The 23109-nt window shown below is 33.0% G+C and overlaps 1 protein-coding gene across 1 annotated transcript; it reads left to right on the forward strand.

Moving 5' to 3' along the window:
- Positions 1-1182: 1182 nt before the first annotated feature.
- Positions 1183-6261, forward strand: LOC107920497 (ubiquitin receptor RAD23c). Its single transcript, XM_016850237.2, has 12 exons — positions 1183-1410; positions 2313-2474; positions 2847-2900; positions 3660-3730; positions 3810-3857; positions 4018-4195; positions 4713-4865; positions 4949-5017; positions 5119-5166; positions 5287-5396; positions 5485-5563; positions 5832-6261. The coding sequence occupies exons 1-12, from the start codon at positions 1345-1347 to the stop codon at positions 5946-5948; spliced, it is 1155 nt and encodes a 384-aa protein (XP_016705726.2). The 5' UTR covers positions 1183-1344; the 3' UTR covers positions 5949-6261.
- The last annotated feature ends 16848 nt before the right edge of the window (positions 6262-23109 follow it).

The following is a 23109-nucleotide window of genomic DNA, read 5'->3' on the forward strand; positions in this document are numbered from 1 at the left end:
ATAAATAATATCTACATAAGTAATAATTACGTAATAATTACGTAGGACACATAAGTATTCCATATGTCAAACAAACGAGTGATGGAAAAAAGGTGAAATGACTATTTTACCCTTATTTCTTAAATATGAAAAAAGATAATTTAAAAGGTAATTTGGTCATTTTATTATTAAATATTATTTTTAAATTGTAAATTACAAAAAGTGTGATATTTTAATGGGAGAAATTATAACCATTGGATTAAAATCATGCGATTATATTTAAACCTTTGATGAAATTAGTTAAACAATTAAATGTTAAATAAAGAAAAGTAAAGAAAATTCTAGAAATATGAAGAGAAATCATTCTCTTCTATAAAATCCCAATGTGGGGTGCAAGGAAAAGAGGAGAGGAGAGAATTTTTTTTACGTTTAATTCAATTTGGTCCTTTTCTTGTCAAGCATATTTCTCACCTAAAATTCTTTGAAATTAAAGTAAGATATCATATCCAAATCTAATTCAATAGTGTCCTTTCATATGAAACCAAACATGGAGGCTTGAAGATGAAGATGGAAGTGGGAGAAAGCTTGGGTAAGTAGTTTAAATTATTATATTATATTTATTTGAGTGTTTAATTTGATGAGATATTGTAAGAATTATTTTTTATAATTATTTTATATGTCTAAGTAAAAAAAAAAAGAGTTATGTTTATGTATGAAGTAGATGATTTTATGAATAATTTGGTGGATGATTTTAAGTGAATAATTGAAAATAAGAAAGTGTGGAGTTCTTTTACTAAGAATATTTTAATTTGGAATGAATTACTTTGAATGATGAAATTGTGTATTTATTATTTTAAAAGTGGTAAATATGTATTTGAATATTATTTGGATGAGTAGGTTAAAAAATGATTTGTTAAGTGATTAAATTGAAAAAAAAATGAAATAAGGATCAAATTGTAAAATTTTAAATTCTAAGGGTTGAGTAGTGAAATCTGAAAAGTTGATGTAGTAACTAAATTGTATGATTGTGAAAAATGAAAATTTGGAAAGTTGAGCAAAAAAATAGTAAAGGTTAAAACCATAGAGACTAAATTATAAAGATTTTAAAATATGAGTTTTGGGACTAATTGATATTATTTGAAAATTTACAATTATGAAAACAAAAACATGAAAGTTTATGATTCGAAAATCAGAAACTAATTTATGGAAAATTTGACAACTTGAATTTTAAAAAAAATAACAGTGTTGAAATTTGAAAGGTACACTCAATTTTTGAAAATTACATAGACTTGTGGCAACTTTTAACCTATATAAATAAGATCGGCGGATTTTAACAGACATAGTGAAAATCGAAATTGGCAGAAAATGAAGGTTTCCGTCAAAACTCTCAAAGGCACTCACTTCGATATCGAAGTCAAACCAGAAGATGCGGTTCGCTTCTCTCTCTCCCTCTTTTCCCAGGGATTTTACGTTTCTTGACTAGGGTTTTCCGTTTTCCCCTATATTTGAACATTAATTCGCATTCATCTAGGACTCTATTAGTTGGACTTCTTATGCACGTAGTTGAATTACCATGCCTGAAATGTAAAATCGGAGATCGTGAATGATCTGTTCAATTTTAGTGTCTAATTTATTGAATATGTTGATTTAGCTTGTTGAATAGTCTAGCTACTTCGATTAAGTTTTAGTTGAATTAGTGGACTGATACTGGTGTAGCTTGAACGGCGGTATCATTTTCTTCTGGCGACAATTAGCAATTAAGTACTTCTTCCTACGTAATGCTTTTTACTACTTCATTGAAATTAGTGAATAATACTTTGATTTGTAGGCTTCATTTTATCATCAGTATTTCATTAACTTGTATCATTGACTATTGATGCATAGATTGCCATGTAATTGCTAGTTGTAGTGTGCTAGATTTAGGTTTAAACTGGGGTATACACAAGCTTTGAACATTGAAATATGCTAATATCTCATATTTTGGAATGTTCTTTCACTTTCTTTTTTTTTTTAAATCAGTGTGGCTATAAACACCGGATTAAATGTACAGAGGCTTCTTTTAATAGATCTTCTATAACCAAGGATCAAGTTCTTCATTCTACGGTTACATCTAATCAAGGGTTGTGTTTTTTAATGATGTGGATTTTCTAACTATATAAATAAGCTATTATTATTATTGTTTTTTGCTACTTTTTATGCTTTTAAGGTTCATATATACATATATATATATGCACAGACATGAAAGTCTTGGGATAAAATGCATTCTGCGTTTTACATTACTATGTCACTTGGTATTATACAATTCCACTGTTAATGCTTGTCAATTCTTTCAGGTTGCGGATGTAAAGAAGAACATAGAAACTGTTCAAGGGGCAGATGTTTATCCTGCTGCACAACAAATGCTTATCTATAAGGGAAAAGTTCTTAAAGATGACACGACACTGGCTGAAAGCAGTGTCACTGAAAATAGCTTTATTGTGATCATGTTGACAAAGGTGAATTGGTTTCAATATCCTGATCTTTATGTTTGTAATCTTTCATCTAACATGTTCTAACTATTCTGACCAAAGTATGCTGACTTTGTCTTAATAAATGCCTAGCTGACATAATTTTTTTTCGCACTGTTGTTGAACTTGAAAGTTATCTTAGTTATAACTTATGATGGAGTGTTGTATCATTTTATTTTTCTTTTGAAATCTGGTTGTTGCTTTCCTTTAGGTGCACCTTATAAATCAATTTGTTGCAAAACTTGAAAATTTTCTTTACATCACCTCTCAAGCTTTTACCTACTTGTATTTGTATCTGAATTTATTTTTCATGACTGTCATTTTCATACTAATAGTGTCCTTTTTGCTTAAATAAACTAGAATAAGGTTGCATCTGGGGAGGGTTCAACTGCTTCAGCCGCTTCTACAATGAAAGTAAGATTATAATTTTGTCACCTCTCTTACTGCTACTTGCATGCATAATTGCTTGTAAGCAGTGATCATCTCATTGTCACTGTACCTTTTGAGCTATATTTCTAAATACATTTGCGATTGATATGACGTGAAAAGCGTTGGGGGTTCTGTTTTTGCTGTGATGGTAGATGTTCTTTACTTCAATGCTATGAACTACAACTTGAAGTGATAGTCAAGCATCTTGAACATATATAATTTGTATACAAGTTAATCATTAAAAAAGTTATAGGTAGGAAATAGAATGCTTTTAAGATTTTGGTTTTTCAGATATGACCCAGATTTGAGTTGTTTTGTGTCCAACTGCTTGCTATCTTACACTATTGAGCTATAAACATAATGCATAATTTGGAGTCTAAGTTGGTGTTATTATCAAATTCAACCTTAAATGTTTATGAGTTAGTTACATAATCTCTTATCCATGTTTCTCAATTTCACAATTGTTTTCCCTTTCTCCTTTCCAGTAGCATATCAACATGAAAGCTAATAGCCACTATCCTATTCTCTCCTCATTGACTCTGTCTAGAACAATTCAGCTTGAACCATGAACTCTCACGAAATCATTATGTGAATTTAGATTTGATCTTAAAATTTCTTTTTGAGTATGAATATAAATGTCTGTTTTAGCCACACTATACAATCTTTAGGGTATGCTGCTTCTGAAAACCATGCCTGTATGCAAAGATTATTGTTGAGTGAGTACTGATTTTGGATTCTTTTTAGGCTCCTGAGGCAAGTAGGCCACCAACTGCTCCAGCACCAGCTTCTACTGCACCTGTTGCAACGTCTGCTACGTAAGTCCTGCTATTCTACACTTTTGGTCAGACACAGCACCTTTGCAATTGATTAACTGCTTATTATTTTCTTTTTCAGGGCTGCACTTGCTGCTGACTCTGCTCCTGTTGCTTCAAGTACTCCTCTGTCAGTAACTTATTCTTGATAGTAACTTTCATGCTTCTTATTTGAAGGACATAAGCTTGCTTTTGATTTAATCAAATTGCTTTTTGTAGGAGAGATCTTGATTTTTTCCTCATTTTCCTTTGCATACTAGTAATATCTTGAACAATGTCTTTGGAAACAGGTCAGATTCTGATGTTTATGGCCAAGCAGCATCTAATCTGGTTGCAGGGAGTAACTTAGAGGGAACAATCCAACAAATTCTTGACATGGGTGGGGGCACCTGGGACAGGGACACTGTTGTCCGTGCCCTGCGTGCTGCTTATAATAACCCAGAGAGAGCTGTTGAATATTTGTATTCTGTAAGTACCTTCCTTGTATCTTGAAGAATATGTGCTTTCTTGCATGCTTCTAGTTGCTGTAGTTTTATTGTTCTCCTTAATGTAGATGTGGAAATAGCCTAATAAGCCGAGCTCATCCTGGGAGGTTTTCTTGGAATGATGATTATGCCATTTTTGTCATTTATAATTTGATGTAATTCTATTTGAAACTTGGCTTTCTCCTTGCTATGATTTATTGGTTGATGATGATTAAATTTCTGTTCACCCAAATATGCTTCCTCTGTTCCATTTTGCTAGTCCTTTTTGACTTGGTGGATCGGTGTGTGGGAATTGTGAATTTTCCTTTGATGAGAACATTTTTTACTCCCCCTTCCCCCCAAAAAAAGGGTTAGCAGGAATGTTGGATTTCAATCATATGGTGGGTTTTAATGATATTTTATACTGCATTTTTTTTTTTTAATTTTCAACTAAAACAAGCATTCATTTTGTTTCCTAAGCTGCTTGTCATCTCATCGTAAATTATTATTGCAAATACTAGGGCATCCCTGAGCAAGCTGAAGCTCCACCTGTGGCCCGTGCTCCTGTAGTTGGGCAAACCACTAACCCTGCAGCACAACCTCAACAGCCTGCACAAACGGCAGCTATTCCTACAAGTGGACCAAATGCAAATCCCTTAGATCTCTTTCCCCAGGTAAAATTGTCATGCGGTAGACATTTGATAAATTTGATGATAGGCAAATGAATCAGTGACTTGACAGCCTTTAATTTATACAGGGCCTTCCTAACATGGGTGCAAGTGGTGCTGGGGCTGGCTCTCTTGATTTTTTACGGAACAGTCCACAGGTCTCTCTCTTTCTCATATTTGGTTGTATATGGGCTTGTTAGCATGACTGTCATGTAAATACCTACCTAGAACTACACTCAGTTTGCAATTCTCTTTTCAGTTTCAAGCTTTGCGAGCGATGGTGCAAGCCAACCCACAAATATTGCAGGTTATTTTCTGGTCCCTTGTTTCCCTCTTCAATCCTAGTGTGTTTTTCATTGTCTTTTTCATCTTTTGTTTTTTACCTTTCACCTTTCCTCAATGTCTCCCTTTATTATATTTTTGGCAGCCTATGCTTCAAGAGTTGGGGAAACAAAATCCTAATTTAATGAGACTTATTCAAGAGCATCAGGGTGACTTTCTTCGCTTGATCAATGAACCTGCTGAAGGTGGAGAGGGGTGAGTCTTGTTGTTTTTAGTTGCTCATTTCTTGAACTTATATACTGTATGTATATCAAGTGCTTATTTGACATCTCCTGTTGTAAAGAAACATTTTGGGGCAATTAGCTGAGGCGATGCCACAAGCTGTGCAAGTCACACCTGAGGAACGTGAAGCCATAGAACGGGTATGTCGTCTTTTACATAAAGGCTGACTTGGATGTGTTCACTATTCTCTGTCATCATGGATTATTTAGCTATCTTCCCCACTGCCTCTGGAAATGCCTTCCATTTCCTTGGCCTTTATCTGAGTTATGAAATATGCATCACATCTTTATTTTAGGTAATGATTTTGCTTTTAGATGATTAATAAACTCAAATTTGTCGCATTTATCTTGTGCCTACAAATACTTTTGTAGTCTCCTTATTCTCTTGTTCATTCCGCATCTCTTGCAGCTTGAAGCAATGGGGTTTGACCGTGCAACTGTGCTCCAAGTGTTCTTTGCTTGCAACAAGAATGAGGAACTTGCAGCCAACTACCTTTTAGATCATATGCATGATTTTCAGGATTGAGTTGGTAAAAGAAATGGCTTGGGGAAGTACAATATCATTTTCTCTTTCGTTCTTTGGGGGTCCATTGTCATTCATGTTCCCCCTCCCCTCCCCCCAAAACTTTACCGACTTTATTCTTAATCAAGTGATGTAAGTGTTTGGTGTAGAGACAAGGGATGTGAAGATGTTAACTTCATTTTTTTTCCTTTTGTCTTTTTATTTCCGAAGGACCCATTATTTATAACGTTATATACAAGTTTCTTTCTAAGCTTGTGTGTTTTGTACTTCACATTTTATGCTATTAGAAGCACTTGCCACAAGGAGCTCCACCCAACTTTCAAGTTTTTCGATCAACACTCTTCCCTATACCTTGTGCATGAATTTGGTAGCCCGTCAGAATGGTTAGAGTTGGCAGTGGAAACTCTAGAACCGTGGAAACAGTTTGAATAATATGCAGTGAAATTTATGGTCGCAAAACATGTAAAATTTTTCTATTTTCCAAATATGTTGGCCATGTATAACACCTTTAGTGTATTCGTAATATACATTATCGAATATCAAAATTATCGACGCCTCCTCAAAGTATTAGCATCTTGTTTCATATTACGTAAATAAATCTCAATCTCAATATCTTAAATATAGCCAATGATAATTTATATTTCATATTTGTTTAATTATTTTGGCCCCTATTAATTGACTCAGACTCAAGGATGGATATACAGATCAAACCATCAACACACCAGAATATGCATGTAACACCTCACACTTGACTCAATAGTCGGATCCAAATATGTGATGCCACATTATGTTGCCGAAGTAACTCAAGTTATCTCATTACATAATCATAAAATTTAAATCATAATTACCATTCAAACAAATTTAACCATAATCAATCATACTAGCAAGTATTCATTTGTAATGTTTAAGTTTCAAATTCATCGCTATACGGAGTTAGGAAAAGTCAAATTTAGAGTTAGAACTTGAATCCAAACTCAATTATTAAATTTCAATGCTGTGTCTCGAGACAAGTCTCATTTTAATTTAGGTATTTTAGCTTCGAAGTTAATCTGTCTCGAGACATTAGAAATTGTGTCTCCAAATTATGTCTCAAGATCAACCTCCTATGTTTTCCTATTTTTGCTTCAATGTTTGAATGTCTCGAGATAGGGGGTTCTTGTCCTGAGACCTAGAGTAGGACAAAATCTATTTAGTTTTGATGTTCTCCTGTCTTGAGACAAAGATCATTTGTCTTGAGACCTAGGAACAATTGTCTCGAGCTTATACAAATATGTCTCGAGACCTGAGGCTTTTGAATGCAAAATTTAAATGAAATTTGATCTAGCGGTCTCGAGATTCGGTGAACAAATGGTCAAAAATCCTATACTTCTAAGTGTTAAATACCTTAACCAAATGAACTTAAACCTACCTAAAACTTACCACTAAACATATTCATCCTATTAACCTATCTAAACATGTTTAAACATTACCAAATTATAACCTTCAATAGATCATTTTCAAACCAGCCAATTTGCACATTCAAACTCACATAATCAAGCATTATTAACTTGTAATAAAGAGATGAAATTCAACCATAAAGACATTATAGGCCAAATTACCAAAAGTATCAAATCATCGTTAAGAGTAACAACCAAACCAACTTAGGTACATGCCAGAAGACTCAAAACACATATAAATACAAAAAGTATTGAGATGCCTTCTGAGCTAAGTTAGAGAAATTAGATTCTTGGGCTTGAGTCTATTGAAGCTTTTGCTTGTGACCTGCGCACAGAACAAACAAAACTATACGCTGAGCAATAAGGTTTAGTAGTTCTAACATGATATAAAACAACAATCAATTATAAGAAAAATAAACAAATACATTTAAAATGAAATTCAACCATAATCTAAATCATTTTTAAATTCCTTGTCTCATGCTTTTATTATCTTGCTTTATGCTTATTATCATTTCATATATCAACATTTAAATTCATCTATCATTCTATCTCAATTACATGCAAATTTAGGCATAACATATAAGTCATTTCACTTTTTCATTTCTTACCCAAATCCATTTATTCGTATTATCACCATATCGATCCTTGATCGCCTCTCGATGTGCAAACGTCTAGAGTGTAAAATCGTGCAAAAATATAAAGATAATAATTAAGTACAGTTTCTGCAAGCAAACAAGTCATATTGTAATATAGTTAGTTTACAACGAAACAATTGGTAAGTATTCCGAGGATTGTACCTAAAGGATGGCAGATTGGAGAAATTCACTATGAAATCAATTACAAAAAATAATTACTAATTTAATCGAGTTACAAATTAGTAGTGTTAATTAACTAAGACTAAAGCTAACCCTAGGTTAAGTCAATAGGTTTTTCCTATTCCTTATTTCGATTACGCGAGCTACTTAGCCTAGGATCAATTGTGCTGCCTGATTATTAACTAAGTCAATAATTACCTTTAATTAAGTATTTACCATTATTAGCTACGAATACCCTCTTAGTCCCATCTTCACTAAGGATTACCATCTAAGATACCCCATCGGTCTCACTTAGGCATACGGATACCCTCTCGGTCTCACCACTTGGCACAAGTTTTACTCAACAAGATACTCGCTCGGTCTCACTTGTGTAGGTCTTCTACTAGGGGCGTCACTTCCTAGTACACTAAGTACTGTTGAATAAATACTCAAGTTCAGGTTATTATTTACTTAATCAATTAATTAGGTTAAACAGTTGAAACATGCAAGATATGTATAAAGCATAAACTCATTTTGATATTCATACAAACATTCAATAATCAAAGTTAAAGAAAGAGATATAACTAAGAGAATAAGGGAAGAGAATGCTCATGGATTAATCGATGTAAAAGTGCAACTCCAGAACAATATCTGTTCACGATAGTCTCACTTTGAAATATGATCTTCTAATTAAGCAAACATAAAAATAACTAAGTAAAAACTAAGAGAGAAATAAAAGCTAAATAATAATCTATGTATCCCTCAATTTGTGTTTAATGTGTTGCTTTGAGATATTATTTATAGATTACATGTATTATGACCTAATTAAGTTAAGTAAAGACAACTAAACATGTTAATTTAGGTTCTACATACAAAAACACCCTCAGTTGATATTTGGCCTTGTTTGCAGCTGTGTTGCGACACCCTCTAGCTTGTGTCATGACATCGAAGGCAGTATATTTTTTTTGGCACGTTCAGGGCTACGTCGCGACATCCCCTGGTGTGTGTCATGACATAGAAGGTAGTATGCTCCATAGGTAGTTTGGAAGGTGTGTTTGCGACATCCCAGCCGTGTGTTGTAACATCAAAGGTAGTCCACTAACTCCTCGGCCTAAATTAATGTCATGCACACTTAATCAACACATTAGTCTTCCCTTAGGCCCAGATTGGCCTAGAAGGTCATAAAACACATAAAAATGCTCATTTTATTAACTAAATACTCTAAATAGAAACTTAAGAAAAACATTACTTATTTGCTAGAAAACAAGCTCCCTTAAGTGTCAAAAATGACCTAATTTGCCACAACAAATTGTGGCAAATCAACCCTCAAGGCTCATAATAATCGTATCACATGGTCTTTCACATGCTATCATTAATGTTATAATGATCATATACAAATTTCAATTCCACATTCAATATCATTTACCAATTTTCATGTTTTATAATCCCTATTAACCGGACATATACTCAAGATGGATACACGAATCTTTCAACCATTACAACAATATAACTAGCACTGAGTGCATCATTGGTACATCTGAAGTATATTGCGCTCTGTGTCTTACCGGTATAAACTGAAGTAAATATATAAATGTGCCTAGCACCTCATCAGTACATCTAAAGTGTAATGTATGCTCCGTGCCTCATTGGTATAAATCGAAGTAAAATACCATACACTAATCCTATGGCATGCCAACTATACCTGACTAAATCCGAAACCGTTAATTGGGTATTCAATGTTTCAAAGCACATATTTCTCATGTCACAAGTCAACATATTCGATGGAGAAACTTTTAGAAACACTTTCTCACCTATGACATATTCAATTTCAACACCGGCCCCTTGTTTGGTAATTTTAAGTTGGTAAAATTTTTGGAAACCTTTCAAGAGTGGAGGTTCATTTCTTTGGCAGAAGTCTATGAAATAGGCTATAAGGATCCACCAAGACAGGGTCGATAACTACCCTGGTGCGATGTTGTACTCTGAAAGCATTGAAAAAGAACGGATGTAGGGGCAGATGGAAGCTAACTTCTAATAGAATAAGAGGAAGGATGAAATCTTGAGTGTTGTCATTGAGACAACACCTCGGTGGTATTTTGATGTCGTAGGAAAAGTTCAGACAACAAAAGCCTCAGGCTATTTAGAATCAATCCGTTTCTTCTTGGATTGTATTACATTCATACATAGGAGTGGAAGCTCGGGGAAGAGTATTTTCAAGCTATTGAGGTCCAAAGATGGTGTAATTTGTGGGGGATTAAAGTTTGGCTACTGTAACACCCCTAACCCATCTCCGTCGTCGAATTAGGGTTACGAAGTATTACCGTACAAAGCAGAACGTTTAACTTCAATATAGAATATTAATTCAAATTACAAAGTGAATAACAATTACACAATTGAATCATAGCAATAATACTAATCTGGGCCTTAAACCGAGCATTCGGGGCCCTAAAAATGATTTAAAAATGATCGGGGATTGATTTGAATAAATCATAAAATTTTGAGAAAAACATAAAAATTGTGAAAACAAGGGTCACACGGCCATGTGACATAACCTAGACCATGTGACTCCAAACATGACCATGTAGCTATCCACACGTTTGTGTGACTATAACACATGCTCGTGTGTGCAGACCGTATAACTCACTGACTTGGTATACACGGTCGTGTGTCGGACCGTGTACCAGATCGTGTAACTCACTGACTTAGTACAAGGTTGTGTCTTAGATCGTGTGTAACCTGTACCTAAAATAAAAAGTGACACACAACTATATAGCCAAGCCATGTGAGTTACACGGCCGTGTGACAACTCGTGTCCCAGCCGTGTACTCCATAATTAACCCCTAAAATAATCCATTTCAAAACCAAAACTTGTCCAACAAGCTACTCCATTTGTACATACATTCAATGGACCTAAACACACTTCAAACATTCATAAACATACCAATTCAATCAACCTAAATCCTATAACCATATGCCAATCAAAGGCACCTCATTTCATACCATAACAATATCAATTAAGAACAAAACTACAATGCCACATCTCAAACACAAAACATAGGTAAAATAGCTACCTAATGACAAAAATTGTCAATCCGTTCCACCATTCAAATTAAGCATACCAAAATGACCATATTCATATAGCTTTTAACATATAAACAAACCAACTACACCATATATGTATACAACCATTTATAAAAGTAACCAAAACACCCAAAAGCATAAATGACCTTAAACCCGATACATGCCATTTATAACCATAGTTCAAAAAAACCAAAAACAACCAAAGTGATTGTTGGATAGTGTGATAAGACTCCAGAAAGGTTCCAACCGATCGAGCTTCTGATGATCTACAAAACAAAGGAAAAACAACCACATAAGCATTTAATGCTTAGTAAGTTCGTATTAGGTAAACTTCAACTTACCGAACATCAATTAACAATCCATACAAACATGCTCATTTCATCAATTAACATAAAACTTTCCTATGCACCATAATTCACATGGTTAGTAGATATAATGAAAACATAACATCTCATATACTAAGAAGTAAATTCCATACATTTCTTTGTCATCACATAGCAACATCTCATTCATTACATTTCATAAATTCATACCAATTTTACCTTTTCAAATGAACATTAGCAATAATGGATTCTTATACATGCTTTTCCATCATCCTTTTCTTACCCCTCGAACCATTTAGAATTTCATCGGATACTTGAGAATGCCCAGACATAGTGTGCCTTTTCATGTAATCGTAACCATTCCTTTTCAATAGTGCTCACATGAGCAGTAAAATAGGCTTGCTCACACAAGCAATAAGTCCGAATGTTAGCTACTCGGTGCTATTCACACGAGCTGTAGAAAATTCGTAACAAATGTAGGACCTCGCCATCGGTAGAACATTCAAGACCAACACCCAAAATCGTATAACCCTAATGACATGTCATTTGTATCCTAAGAATTCTTAAGGTTCAAACAGGATTACTTAACCATTAATTGTTCAAAACATCGTGATATTTTCGAGTCTAATTTATATTCAACATGTTATAACAAATAATCAAATCAAACTATAATTAATAAGATTATAATTCATACGAACTTACCTCGCTATCACGATCATTTAACAGAATCAAAAATTAATCCAACATCTTAGTTTTGCCTCGATTTAAAACCAGTTGTTATGTATCTTGATCTAAATAATAATTTCATTCAATCAAGTACTTCAAATAACTTCAATTATTCAATTTAATATATAATTCATATTATCTTAAAATTACAAAATTACTCCACCTATTTTAACTTTTTCACAACTTAGTCCTTAAGCTAATAACTTGAAATTTAACCATTTTTTAACCTAATCCATGATAATCGATTCTTTCCTAAGCTTAAATAATCTACATTTTTTTCATTATTTCATACAATATACATGAAATTTATGAATTAAGCAATTGAATCACTAAACCTTACATTCAAAAAAATCCACTTAACAAATCATGATCATTTAACAACCAAATTTAATTATCTTACACTAAATAGATTAAGCTAAAAGGATAACAAAACCATAAAAATCATTAAAAATGGGACTAAAAACGTACTATGCATGAACAAAACACCATAGTTGAAAGCTCCCTATTCTCTACAATGGTTTTTGGTTTGAGCAAAGCAAAATTGGAAAATATGATAGCTATTCATCTTTTCTTTAAGTCATTTATTTAATTATTTACTATTTTGCCCTTATGTTATAACTTAATAATAAACATAAACATGCCCATAATTGTCCGCTATCAACATGTATGGTGTAATTACCATCTAAGTACATCATCTTGAGATTCCATAGCCATTTGAATCCTTTAACTAATACAAATCAACTTTTGTACTTTTTTTAATTTTGTAACACCCCGACTGGTGTCCGTCGTCGGATTAGAGTTACGAGGCATTACCAATCAAAATTTGACCCAGAATTTTTTTTTTCTTTTTTTTAACTCAACCACAAAATTTCATTCCATATATATATATTATCACATAACCAATTAAAATCAAACATTTATCCAAGCATTTATTTCATTTCAATTTACTAACTATACAACATATTACAAACATAGGTAATCTACCCTGTTTGGACAGCTCTTATACACAAAATTTGATAGCATGTATATACAAAATTTGACAGCATTTATACACCACAATGGAGCAGTATATACACAATACATCATATACATATAATACACATATTATTTTCGAAGTACGCTTAAATATAACTAATTTATACAACTATTAACAAATATGCTAAACATATCACACTTCCATATAAATAACCAAAATTTGCATAAGCTTAAACATCGTATATATATACCAAATAGATCAAAAACATAAAACCAAGCTTAATCAAAATGAGTAAGCCATTTTCGCATGGCTCATATTCACATATCTCAAAATTAAACATATTAACTAGACTATACATGCCATAGTTTCGAATTCAAAATTTATAAAATACCAAAGACGGTCGATAGTGTGATAGACTATGCTGATGATCCCCGAGCTCGTAACGCGACTCCAAAATCTATAAAACAAAGGTAAACAAATACAAACACACATTAAGCTATTAAAGCTTAGTAAGTCATAAGAAAAAATTCATATATATATACACAAATACTTATTCCATCATTAAGTTAAAATAAACCAAATATCCTAATATTTTGTACTATATAACACTTTAACAAAAAAATCACATTGTATTTCATATAAACAAACCATATGGCCAAATACACCTAAATATTTAGCAAAGCCAAATATTCAATAAATCATTATGCCAAAACATACTTATACTCAAATGGTTAACTCATACTCTATATTTCATTTGAAACTGTTATCAAATTAAAATAATCAACTTCCCTTAACACAAATTAAGCAAATAGCTAACACATACTTGAATAATTTAGCTTTCTTAACACATTTATTTGCTTTTACTATTGCTCACATAAGATTTATATAACATAGAGCCTTGTATAAAACACCGGCATAAAGCCTGCTAGGCACAAAGCCTGATACATTTCACCGACACAAAGCCTGCTAGACATTAAGTCTGAATAATTCACCGGCATTAAGCCTGCTAGGTACAGAACCTGGATATCACAAATACGAGAATAATTTCTCATATATATCCCTTACTGGCATTACACATGTTTAAAACATATATGTATAATTCATGTAGATTAACCACACTTTCAAGAAATTGGCAAACCATAGCTCAGTTACATCTGCACTTACAATCCATACTTTTAGCTCAATACAAATAATTGTATATACGTTTATACCCATTCAAACCACACTCATTCCATAATATATAGTTCATACCTTAAATTCATTTCAAGAATTTATACATACTCGTACAACTACTTCAACCTCATACATTTTTGTGTATGTATTTCACATCTTTAATTTAACTCGAAAACCTATACATATATATATAACCGAACTCACATATACAATATAACATACATACCTTAAATCAATTCCAAAAATTTATACAATTATATACATATATATATTGAGACTTCATATACATATTTTCATAACTTCCATACTTCAATCAAATTCAAAACCCTATATACTTATATACACATATATTCGAACAATATATAAATATCTTTAATTCATAACATTAGATTCAGTTCACAGTAATTGAAACATACCTTCGAACCACTTTTATATATATATATTATAATACTAATTCAACTTACTGAACTCAAGGTATACTTTGGTTAACATACACCTAATTTATAAAATAAATTCAATATACCAAAATTAATAAAGTTCATTACAGATTATATACCATAAATTTCAACTTATTGAATATATAATAGATATATAAATATATTCTGATTTAATAACATTTATTCACTATTAGACTTACCTGGGACAATGAAAAATCGAAGTCGGGTGATTTTTCAGTTACTTTGGCTTTTCCCCGATCTAACTCTGATTTCTTTGGTTCTCGATTTAAATATATTCAAAATGAGCTAGTTTAATTATTAACACATTCAATTTAGTCCAAAAAAATATATAAATGGGAAAATTACCATTTTGCCCCTAATATTTACACTTTTTACAATTTAATCCCTATTGGATAAAATACAAATACACAAAATTTGTTCACAACATACAAGGGTCGAATGTTCCTTGTCTTTATACAAGTCCACACATTTCATTTATTTCATATTTTAGTCCCTCAAAAATTTATTTTCACAATTTAACTCTAATTACTCAAATTCACTAAAATTCAAAGACAAAACATGTTAATCTAACACATATATTTCATATTTCATCAACTAACATCACAAAACTCAAACATTCATCAATGGCACATTTGAAAATCATCAACAATTCACAAAATTAATACATGGGTTTTGAAGTATTCGAAGCAACGATGTCAAAAATGTAAAAATTATCAAAAACCGAACAAAGAACTAACCTTAAATTTAAACACAACAATGGCTGAACCTAGCTAGCTTTCTTCCATTTTTTCTTTTGTTCAAATTCGGCTAGAAAAGATGATAAAATGGCTTCTTCTTCTTTTTTTTGTGTTTTATTTAGCATATATTATCATTTATTTTAGTTACTAAAATAACCTTTAATAATTAATAAACAAAACATATATAATAAGGTTATATTAGTCCTTTGCCACCCACTATCTATGTTTTAGTCTAATTGCATCATAAATCCCCCATTTTAAAATGACAAAAACAATTAGGTACTTTTAGATTTAACCCCTAAATTTTTATTTTAAGCGATTTAATCCTTTTATTTAATCGGACACTCAAACGACGAAATTAAAACACGAAAATTTCACACAATTAAATTCACACATAATAAACACACAAAATAATATTAAAATATTTTTTTTACTCGGACTTATGGTCCCGAAACCACTATGTCCTATTAGAGTCAAAACCGGGTTGTTACAACTCTTCCCCCTTAGGGATTTTCGTCCCCGAAAATCTTACCGGTGAATAGGTTAGGATAACGCTCTTTTATTGTATATTCTGACTCCCAAGTTGCTTCTTCAACTCCGTGTTTATGCCACAATACTTTAACTAACAGAATTTTCTTATTTCCGTAATTCTTTGATCTCACGAGCCAGAATGCTAATCGGTTCTTCTTCATATGACATATCAGAGTTAATTTCAATCTCCGTTGGACTAATCACATGTGAAGGATCAGATCGGTATCTACGGAGCATCGAAACATGGAATACATTGTGAATATTTTCTAACTCCGGTGGCAGCAACAATCTATAAGCAACCGGCCCAACACGTTCTATAATCTCATACTCTATATTTCATTTGGTATCATGATCGGCTGAAGCAATCCAGATGGTACTTGATGCTCAGCTTTTACTTGCTGACATATTAAACATTTCGAAACAAAGTCAGAAATGTCTCGTTTCATACCATGCCACCAATAGTGCTGTTTCAGATCGTTATACATTTTTCTGCTACCCGGATGAACAGAAAATCGACTATTATGAGCTTCATTCAAAATCATCTGAATTGACTCTGAATTTTTTTGGAACACATAATCGGTTTCTGAATCTCAAACAATCCTCAGCATCAACTAAAAACTCCAGTCAACATTTAACTCACACTGAGCTCGTTTTGCACTTAAATCATCATTGACTTTCTGAGCTTCACAAATCTGTTGAACAAATAACGGTTTTGCTTTCAACTCAGCTACTATCGCACCATCATCAGACATAGCCATATGTGCATTCATTGCACGCAAAGCAAACAGTGATTTTCGACTTAAGGCATCAGCAACAACATTAGCCTTTCCCGGATGATAGTCAATCACAAGCTCGTAATCTTTCAATAATTCTAACCATCAGCGTTGTCTCAAATTCAGATCTTTTTGAGTCATCAAATATTTCAGACTTTTTTGATCGGAATAAACATGAAATTTTTCGCCAAACAAATAGTGACGCCATATTTTTAATGCAAATACAATAGCGGCCAATTCCAGATCATGCGTCGAATGGTTCTTTTCGTGCGGCTTAACTGTCTCGAGGCATAGGCTACAACTTTGCCTTCCTGCATCAAAACACAACCCAAACCATTTAAAGATGTATCACTATAGATAACAAATTCTTTACCCGATTCGGGCTGAACTAAGACTGGAGCTTCGGTCAAAAGAACTTTCAACTGATTGAAACTTTTCTGGCACTTTTCTGACCACTCAAACTTAACGTCTTTTTGTAGTAGCTTTGTCATTGGGGTCACAATCATAGAGAACCCTTTCACGAACCGTCTATAGTAACCAGCGAGCCCTAGAAAGCTTCGAACTTCAGAGACATTTCTCGGAGGTTTCCAATCAAGTATAGCTGAAATTTTACTCGGATCAACCTGAATACCCGATGCTAATACAACATGGCCAGAAAACTGACTTCGCGTAACCAAAACTCACATTTACTAAACTTTGCATACAACTGTTTATCTTGCAAAGTTTGTAACACAAGTCTCAGATGTTCGGCATGCTCGGTTTCATCACGAGAGTAGATCAAAATGTCATCTATAAATACTACCACAAATCGATCAGATACTGTCTAAAGATTCGATTCATCAAGTCCATGAAAATAGCAGGTGCATTACTAAGTCTGAAAGGCATAACCAGAAACTCATAATGTCCGTACCTCGTTCGGAAAGCAGTCTTTGGCACATCAGAGTCTTTAACTCGCAACTGATAGTAGCCTGATCTCAGATCTATTTTCGAAAACACAGTAGCCCCTTTCAACTGATCGAACAAATCATCAATCCGTGGTAACGGATACTTATTCGTTATAGTCACCTTATTGAGCTGTCGGTAATCAATGCACATTCTCATCGTTCTGTCTTTCTTTCTCACAAATAGAATGCACTCCAAGGAGAGAAACTCGGTCGTACGAAACCTTTATCAGTCAACTCTTGCAACTGTACTTTCAATTCTTTTAATTCGGTCGGTGCCATACGATATGGAGCTATCGAAATTGGAGTCGTCCCTGGTACTAACTCAATACCAAACTCTACCTCTCGAATAGGTGGCAAACCTGACAATTCTTCGGGAAACACGTCTGAATACTCACACACAACTGGTACGGATTCAATCTTCTTTCCAGTCACTTTACTATCAAGAAAAAATGCAAGGTAAGCTTCACAACCTTTTCTCACATACTTCTGAGCCGACATCGAAGATATTATTGCTGGTAAACCATTTAGATCATTAGATTCAATCCGAATAATCTCATCATTCTGACATCGTAGATCAATAGTTTTCAGTTTGCAATTTACGATAGTATCATGCAGAGTTAACCAATCCATACCTAGAATTATATCAAACTCGTCGAATGGCAACAACATCAAATCAGCTCGAAAACATAAATCTCGAATCATCAACGGACAATTCTTGCACACTTTATCAACCAAAACACACCGGCCCAGGGGGTTCGATACTTTAATTACAAACTCAGTAGACTCAACAGGTAAAGTCGTACTGAATACTAAAGTCTCACACACATAAGAATGAGTCAAACCAGGATCAATCAATGCAATAACATTAGTATCATAAAGAGTGAAAATACCAGTAATAACATTTGGAGAAGAAGCCTTCTCTCGAGCACGGATGGCATATGCTCTGGCAGGTGCACGAGCCTCAGGTCGAACTGTCGTGTCCTTTGTCCCTCTCTGACTACCACTTACATTACCCGTATGCCTGGGTGGTCTACCTCGTACTAACACGTTACTCGGTCTGGTACTCTGTATAGTATTTTGCTCGGCCACCATCGGACACTCTCGAATAAAATGATCCTTGGATCCACACTTAAAGCAAGACCGATCATGTAATCTGCAATCTCCTGGATGCCATTTACCACAATGCTTGCACTCTGATCTATTTTGTCGAACATTACCAACACTAGCAACTGAAGTAGCTCGTGAACTCACAGGGGTTCGATCTCGATCATATTTAGGAAACTCTATAGTAGCTTTAGATCGGCTATGATCCTCTCTGAATTTCTTTGAGGCTGACTGGAACGATTTACTAAATGATCTTTTACGAGAATCTCGAGCTTCAAAGTCAGCTTTTCTCTTCTCTTTCCCGAGCTCATCGGCTTTACAAGCTTGTTCAACAAGTACTACGAACTCTTTTATTTCAAGTATGCCAACTAACAGTTTAATATCTTCATTCAGCCCATCTTCAAATCTTTTACAGATAATAGCTTCAGTCGAAACACACTCTCGGGCATATCTGCTGAGTCTAACAAATTTTCGCTCGTATTCTGTCACTATCATCCGACCTTGTTTCAATTCAAGAAATTCCTTGCGTTTCTGATCAACGAATCTCTGACTGATGTATTTTTTACGAAACTCAGTCTGAAAGAATTCCCAGGTTACTCGCTCTTTAGGAACCACCGATACTAGTGTATTCCACCAGTGATATGCAGTGTCTCGTAGCAAAGATATGACACATTTCAAGCACTCATCAGGGGTGCAAGATAGCTCTTCAAACACTCGAATAGTATTATCAAGCCAGAATTCAGCTCGCTCAGCATCATCATCATCAGTGGCTCTGAACTCTTCAGCCCCGTGTTTTCGAATTTTATCAACAGGAGGCTTAAGTAATCTCATCGGATCACTCACTTGAGGTATAACAGGAACCAAACATGGATTAGTCAGGGGTAGAGGTTGTTGTGCAACCGGATTAGTTCGGACATGTTGAGTAAACCAGTCATTCATCATTTGGTAAAAGGCTTGTTTAGCCTCTCCCTCCTGGTTACTCGAGGTCAGTCGAGAATCTACCGGCTCTGTCCCTTGCGCAGGAGCAGGCGCTATACTCTCAACATCATCGGCTACGGCTCGATCGGGATCCATTACTATACGAAAACACATTTTTAGACGTCAGAAGTCATCAAACTATCTCAGTATAAAATATGACATGTATAGCTAGACTCATACATGCTACGTTAGTCCTAGAATCGACTAAACTGTAGCTCTGATACCAATCAAATGTAACACCCCGACCGGTGTCCATCGTCGGATTAGAGTTACGAGGCATTACCAATCAAAGTTCGACCAAGAATATTTTTTTCTTTTTTCTTTTAACTCAACACAAAATTTCATTTCATATATATATATTATCACATAACCAATTAAAATCAAACATTTATCCAAGCATTTATTTCATTTCAATTTACTAACTACACTACATATTACAAACATAGGTAATCTACCCTGTTTGGACAGCTCTTATACACAAAATTTGACAGCATTTATACACCACAATGGAGCAGTATATACACAATACATCATATACATATAATACACATATTATTTTCGAAGTACGCTTAAATATAACTAATTTATACAACTATTAACAAATATGCTAAACATATCACACTTCCATATAAATAACCAAAATTTGCATAAGCTTAAACATCGTATATATATACCAAATAGATCAAAAACATAAAACCAAGCTTAATCAAAATGAGTAAGCCATTTTCGCATGGCTCATATTCACATATCTCAAAATTAAACATATTAACTAGACTATACATGCCATAGTTTCGAATTCAAATTTATAAAATACCAAAGACGGTCGATAGTGTGATAGACTATGCTGATGATCCTCGAGCTCGTAACGCGACTCCAAAATCTATAAAACAAAGGTAAACAAATACAAACACACATTAAGCTATTAAAGCTTAGTAAGTCATAAGAAAAAATTCATATATATATATATACACAAATACTTATTCCATCATTAAGTTAAAATAAACCAAATATCCTAATATTTTGTACTATATAACACTTTAACAAAAAAATCACATTGTATTTTCATATAAACAAACCATATGGCCAAATACACATAAATATTTAGCAAAACCAAATATTCAATAAATCATTATGCCAAAACATACTTATACTCAAATGGTTAACTCATACTCTATATTTCATTTGAAACTGTTATCAAATTAAAATAATCAACTTACCTTAACACAAATTAAGCAAATAGCTAACACATACTTGAATAATTTAACTTTCTTAACACATTTATTTGCTTTTACTATTGCTCACATCAGATTTATATAACATAGAGCCTTGTATAAAACACCGGCATAAAGCCTGCTAGGCACAAAGCCTGATACATTTCACCGACACAAAGCCTGCTAGACATTAAGTCTGAATAATTCACCGGCATTAAGCCTGCTAGACATTAAGTCTGAATAATTCACCGGCATTAAGCCTGCTAGGTACAGAACCTGAATATCACAAATACGAGAATAATTTCTCATGTAACCCTTACTGGCATTACACATGTTTAAAACATATATGTATAATTCATGTAGATTAACCACACTTTCAAGAAATTGGCAAACCATAGCTCAATTACATCTGTACTTACAATCCATACTTTTAGCTCAATACAAATAATTGCATATACGTTTATACCCATTCAAACCACACTCATTCCATAATATATAGTTCATACCTTAAATTCATTTCAAGAATTTATACATACTCGTACAACTACTTCAACCTCATACATTTTTGTGTATGTATTTCACATCTTTAATTTAACTCGAAAACCTATACATATATATATAACCGAACTCACATATACAATATAACATACATACCTTAAATCAATTCCAAAAATTTATACAATTATATACATATATATATTGAGACTTCATATACATATTTTCATAACTTTCATACTTCAATCAAATTCAAAAACCCTATATACTTATATACACATATATTCGAACAATATATAAATATCTTTAATTCATAACATTAGATTCAGTTCACAGTAATTGAAACATACCTTCGAACCACTTTTATATATATATATTATAATACTAATTCAACTTACTGAACTCAAGGTATACTTTGGTTAACATACACCTAATTTATAAAATAAATTCAATATACCAAAATTAATAAAGTTTATTACATATTATATACCATAAATTTCAACTTATTGAATATATAATAGATATATAAATATATTCTGATTTAATAACATTTATTCACTATTAGACTTACCTGGGACGATGAAAAATCGAAGTCGGGTGATTTTTTAGTTACTTTGGCTTTTCCCCGATCTAACTCCGATTTCTTTGGTTCTCGATTTAAATATATTCAGAATGAGCTAGTTTAATTATTAACACATTCAATTTAGTCCAAAAAAATATATAAATGGGAAAATTACCATTTTGCCCCTAATATTTACACTTTTTACAATTTAATCCCTATTGGATAAAATACAAAATACACAAAATTTGTTCACAACATACAAGGGTCGAATGTTCCTTGTCTTTATACAAGTCCACACATTTCATTTATTTCATATTTTAGTCCCTCAAAAATTTATTTTCACAATTTAACTCTAATTACTCAAATTCACTAAAAATTCAAAGACAAAACATGTTAATCTAACACATATATTTCATATTTCATCAACTAACATCACAAAACTCAAACATTCATCAATGGCACATTTGAAAATCATCAACAATTCACAAAATTAATACATGGGTTTTGAAGTATTCGAAGCAACGATGTCAAAAATGTAAAAATTATCAAAAACCGAACAAAGAACTAACCTTAAATTTAAACACAACAATGGCCGAACCTAGCTAGCTTTCTTCCATTTTTTCTTTTGTTCAAATTCGGCTAGAAAAGATGATAAAATGGCTTCTTCTTTTTTTTTTTTGTGTTTTATTTAGCATATATTATCATTTATTTTAGTTACTAAAATAACCTTTAATAATTAATAAACAAAACATATATAATAAGGTTATATTAGTCCTTTGCCACCCACTATCTATGTTTTAGTCTAATTGCATCATAAATCCCCCATTTTAAAAAGACAACAACAATTAGGTACTTTTAGATT

The sequence above is a fragment of the Gossypium hirsutum genome, chromosome D13, assembly GCF_007990345.1.
Source record: "Gossypium hirsutum isolate 1008001.06 chromosome D13, Gossypium_hirsutum_v2.1, whole genome shotgun sequence".
Classification (NCBI taxonomy): domain Eukaryota; kingdom Viridiplantae; phylum Streptophyta; class Magnoliopsida; order Malvales; family Malvaceae; genus Gossypium; species Gossypium hirsutum.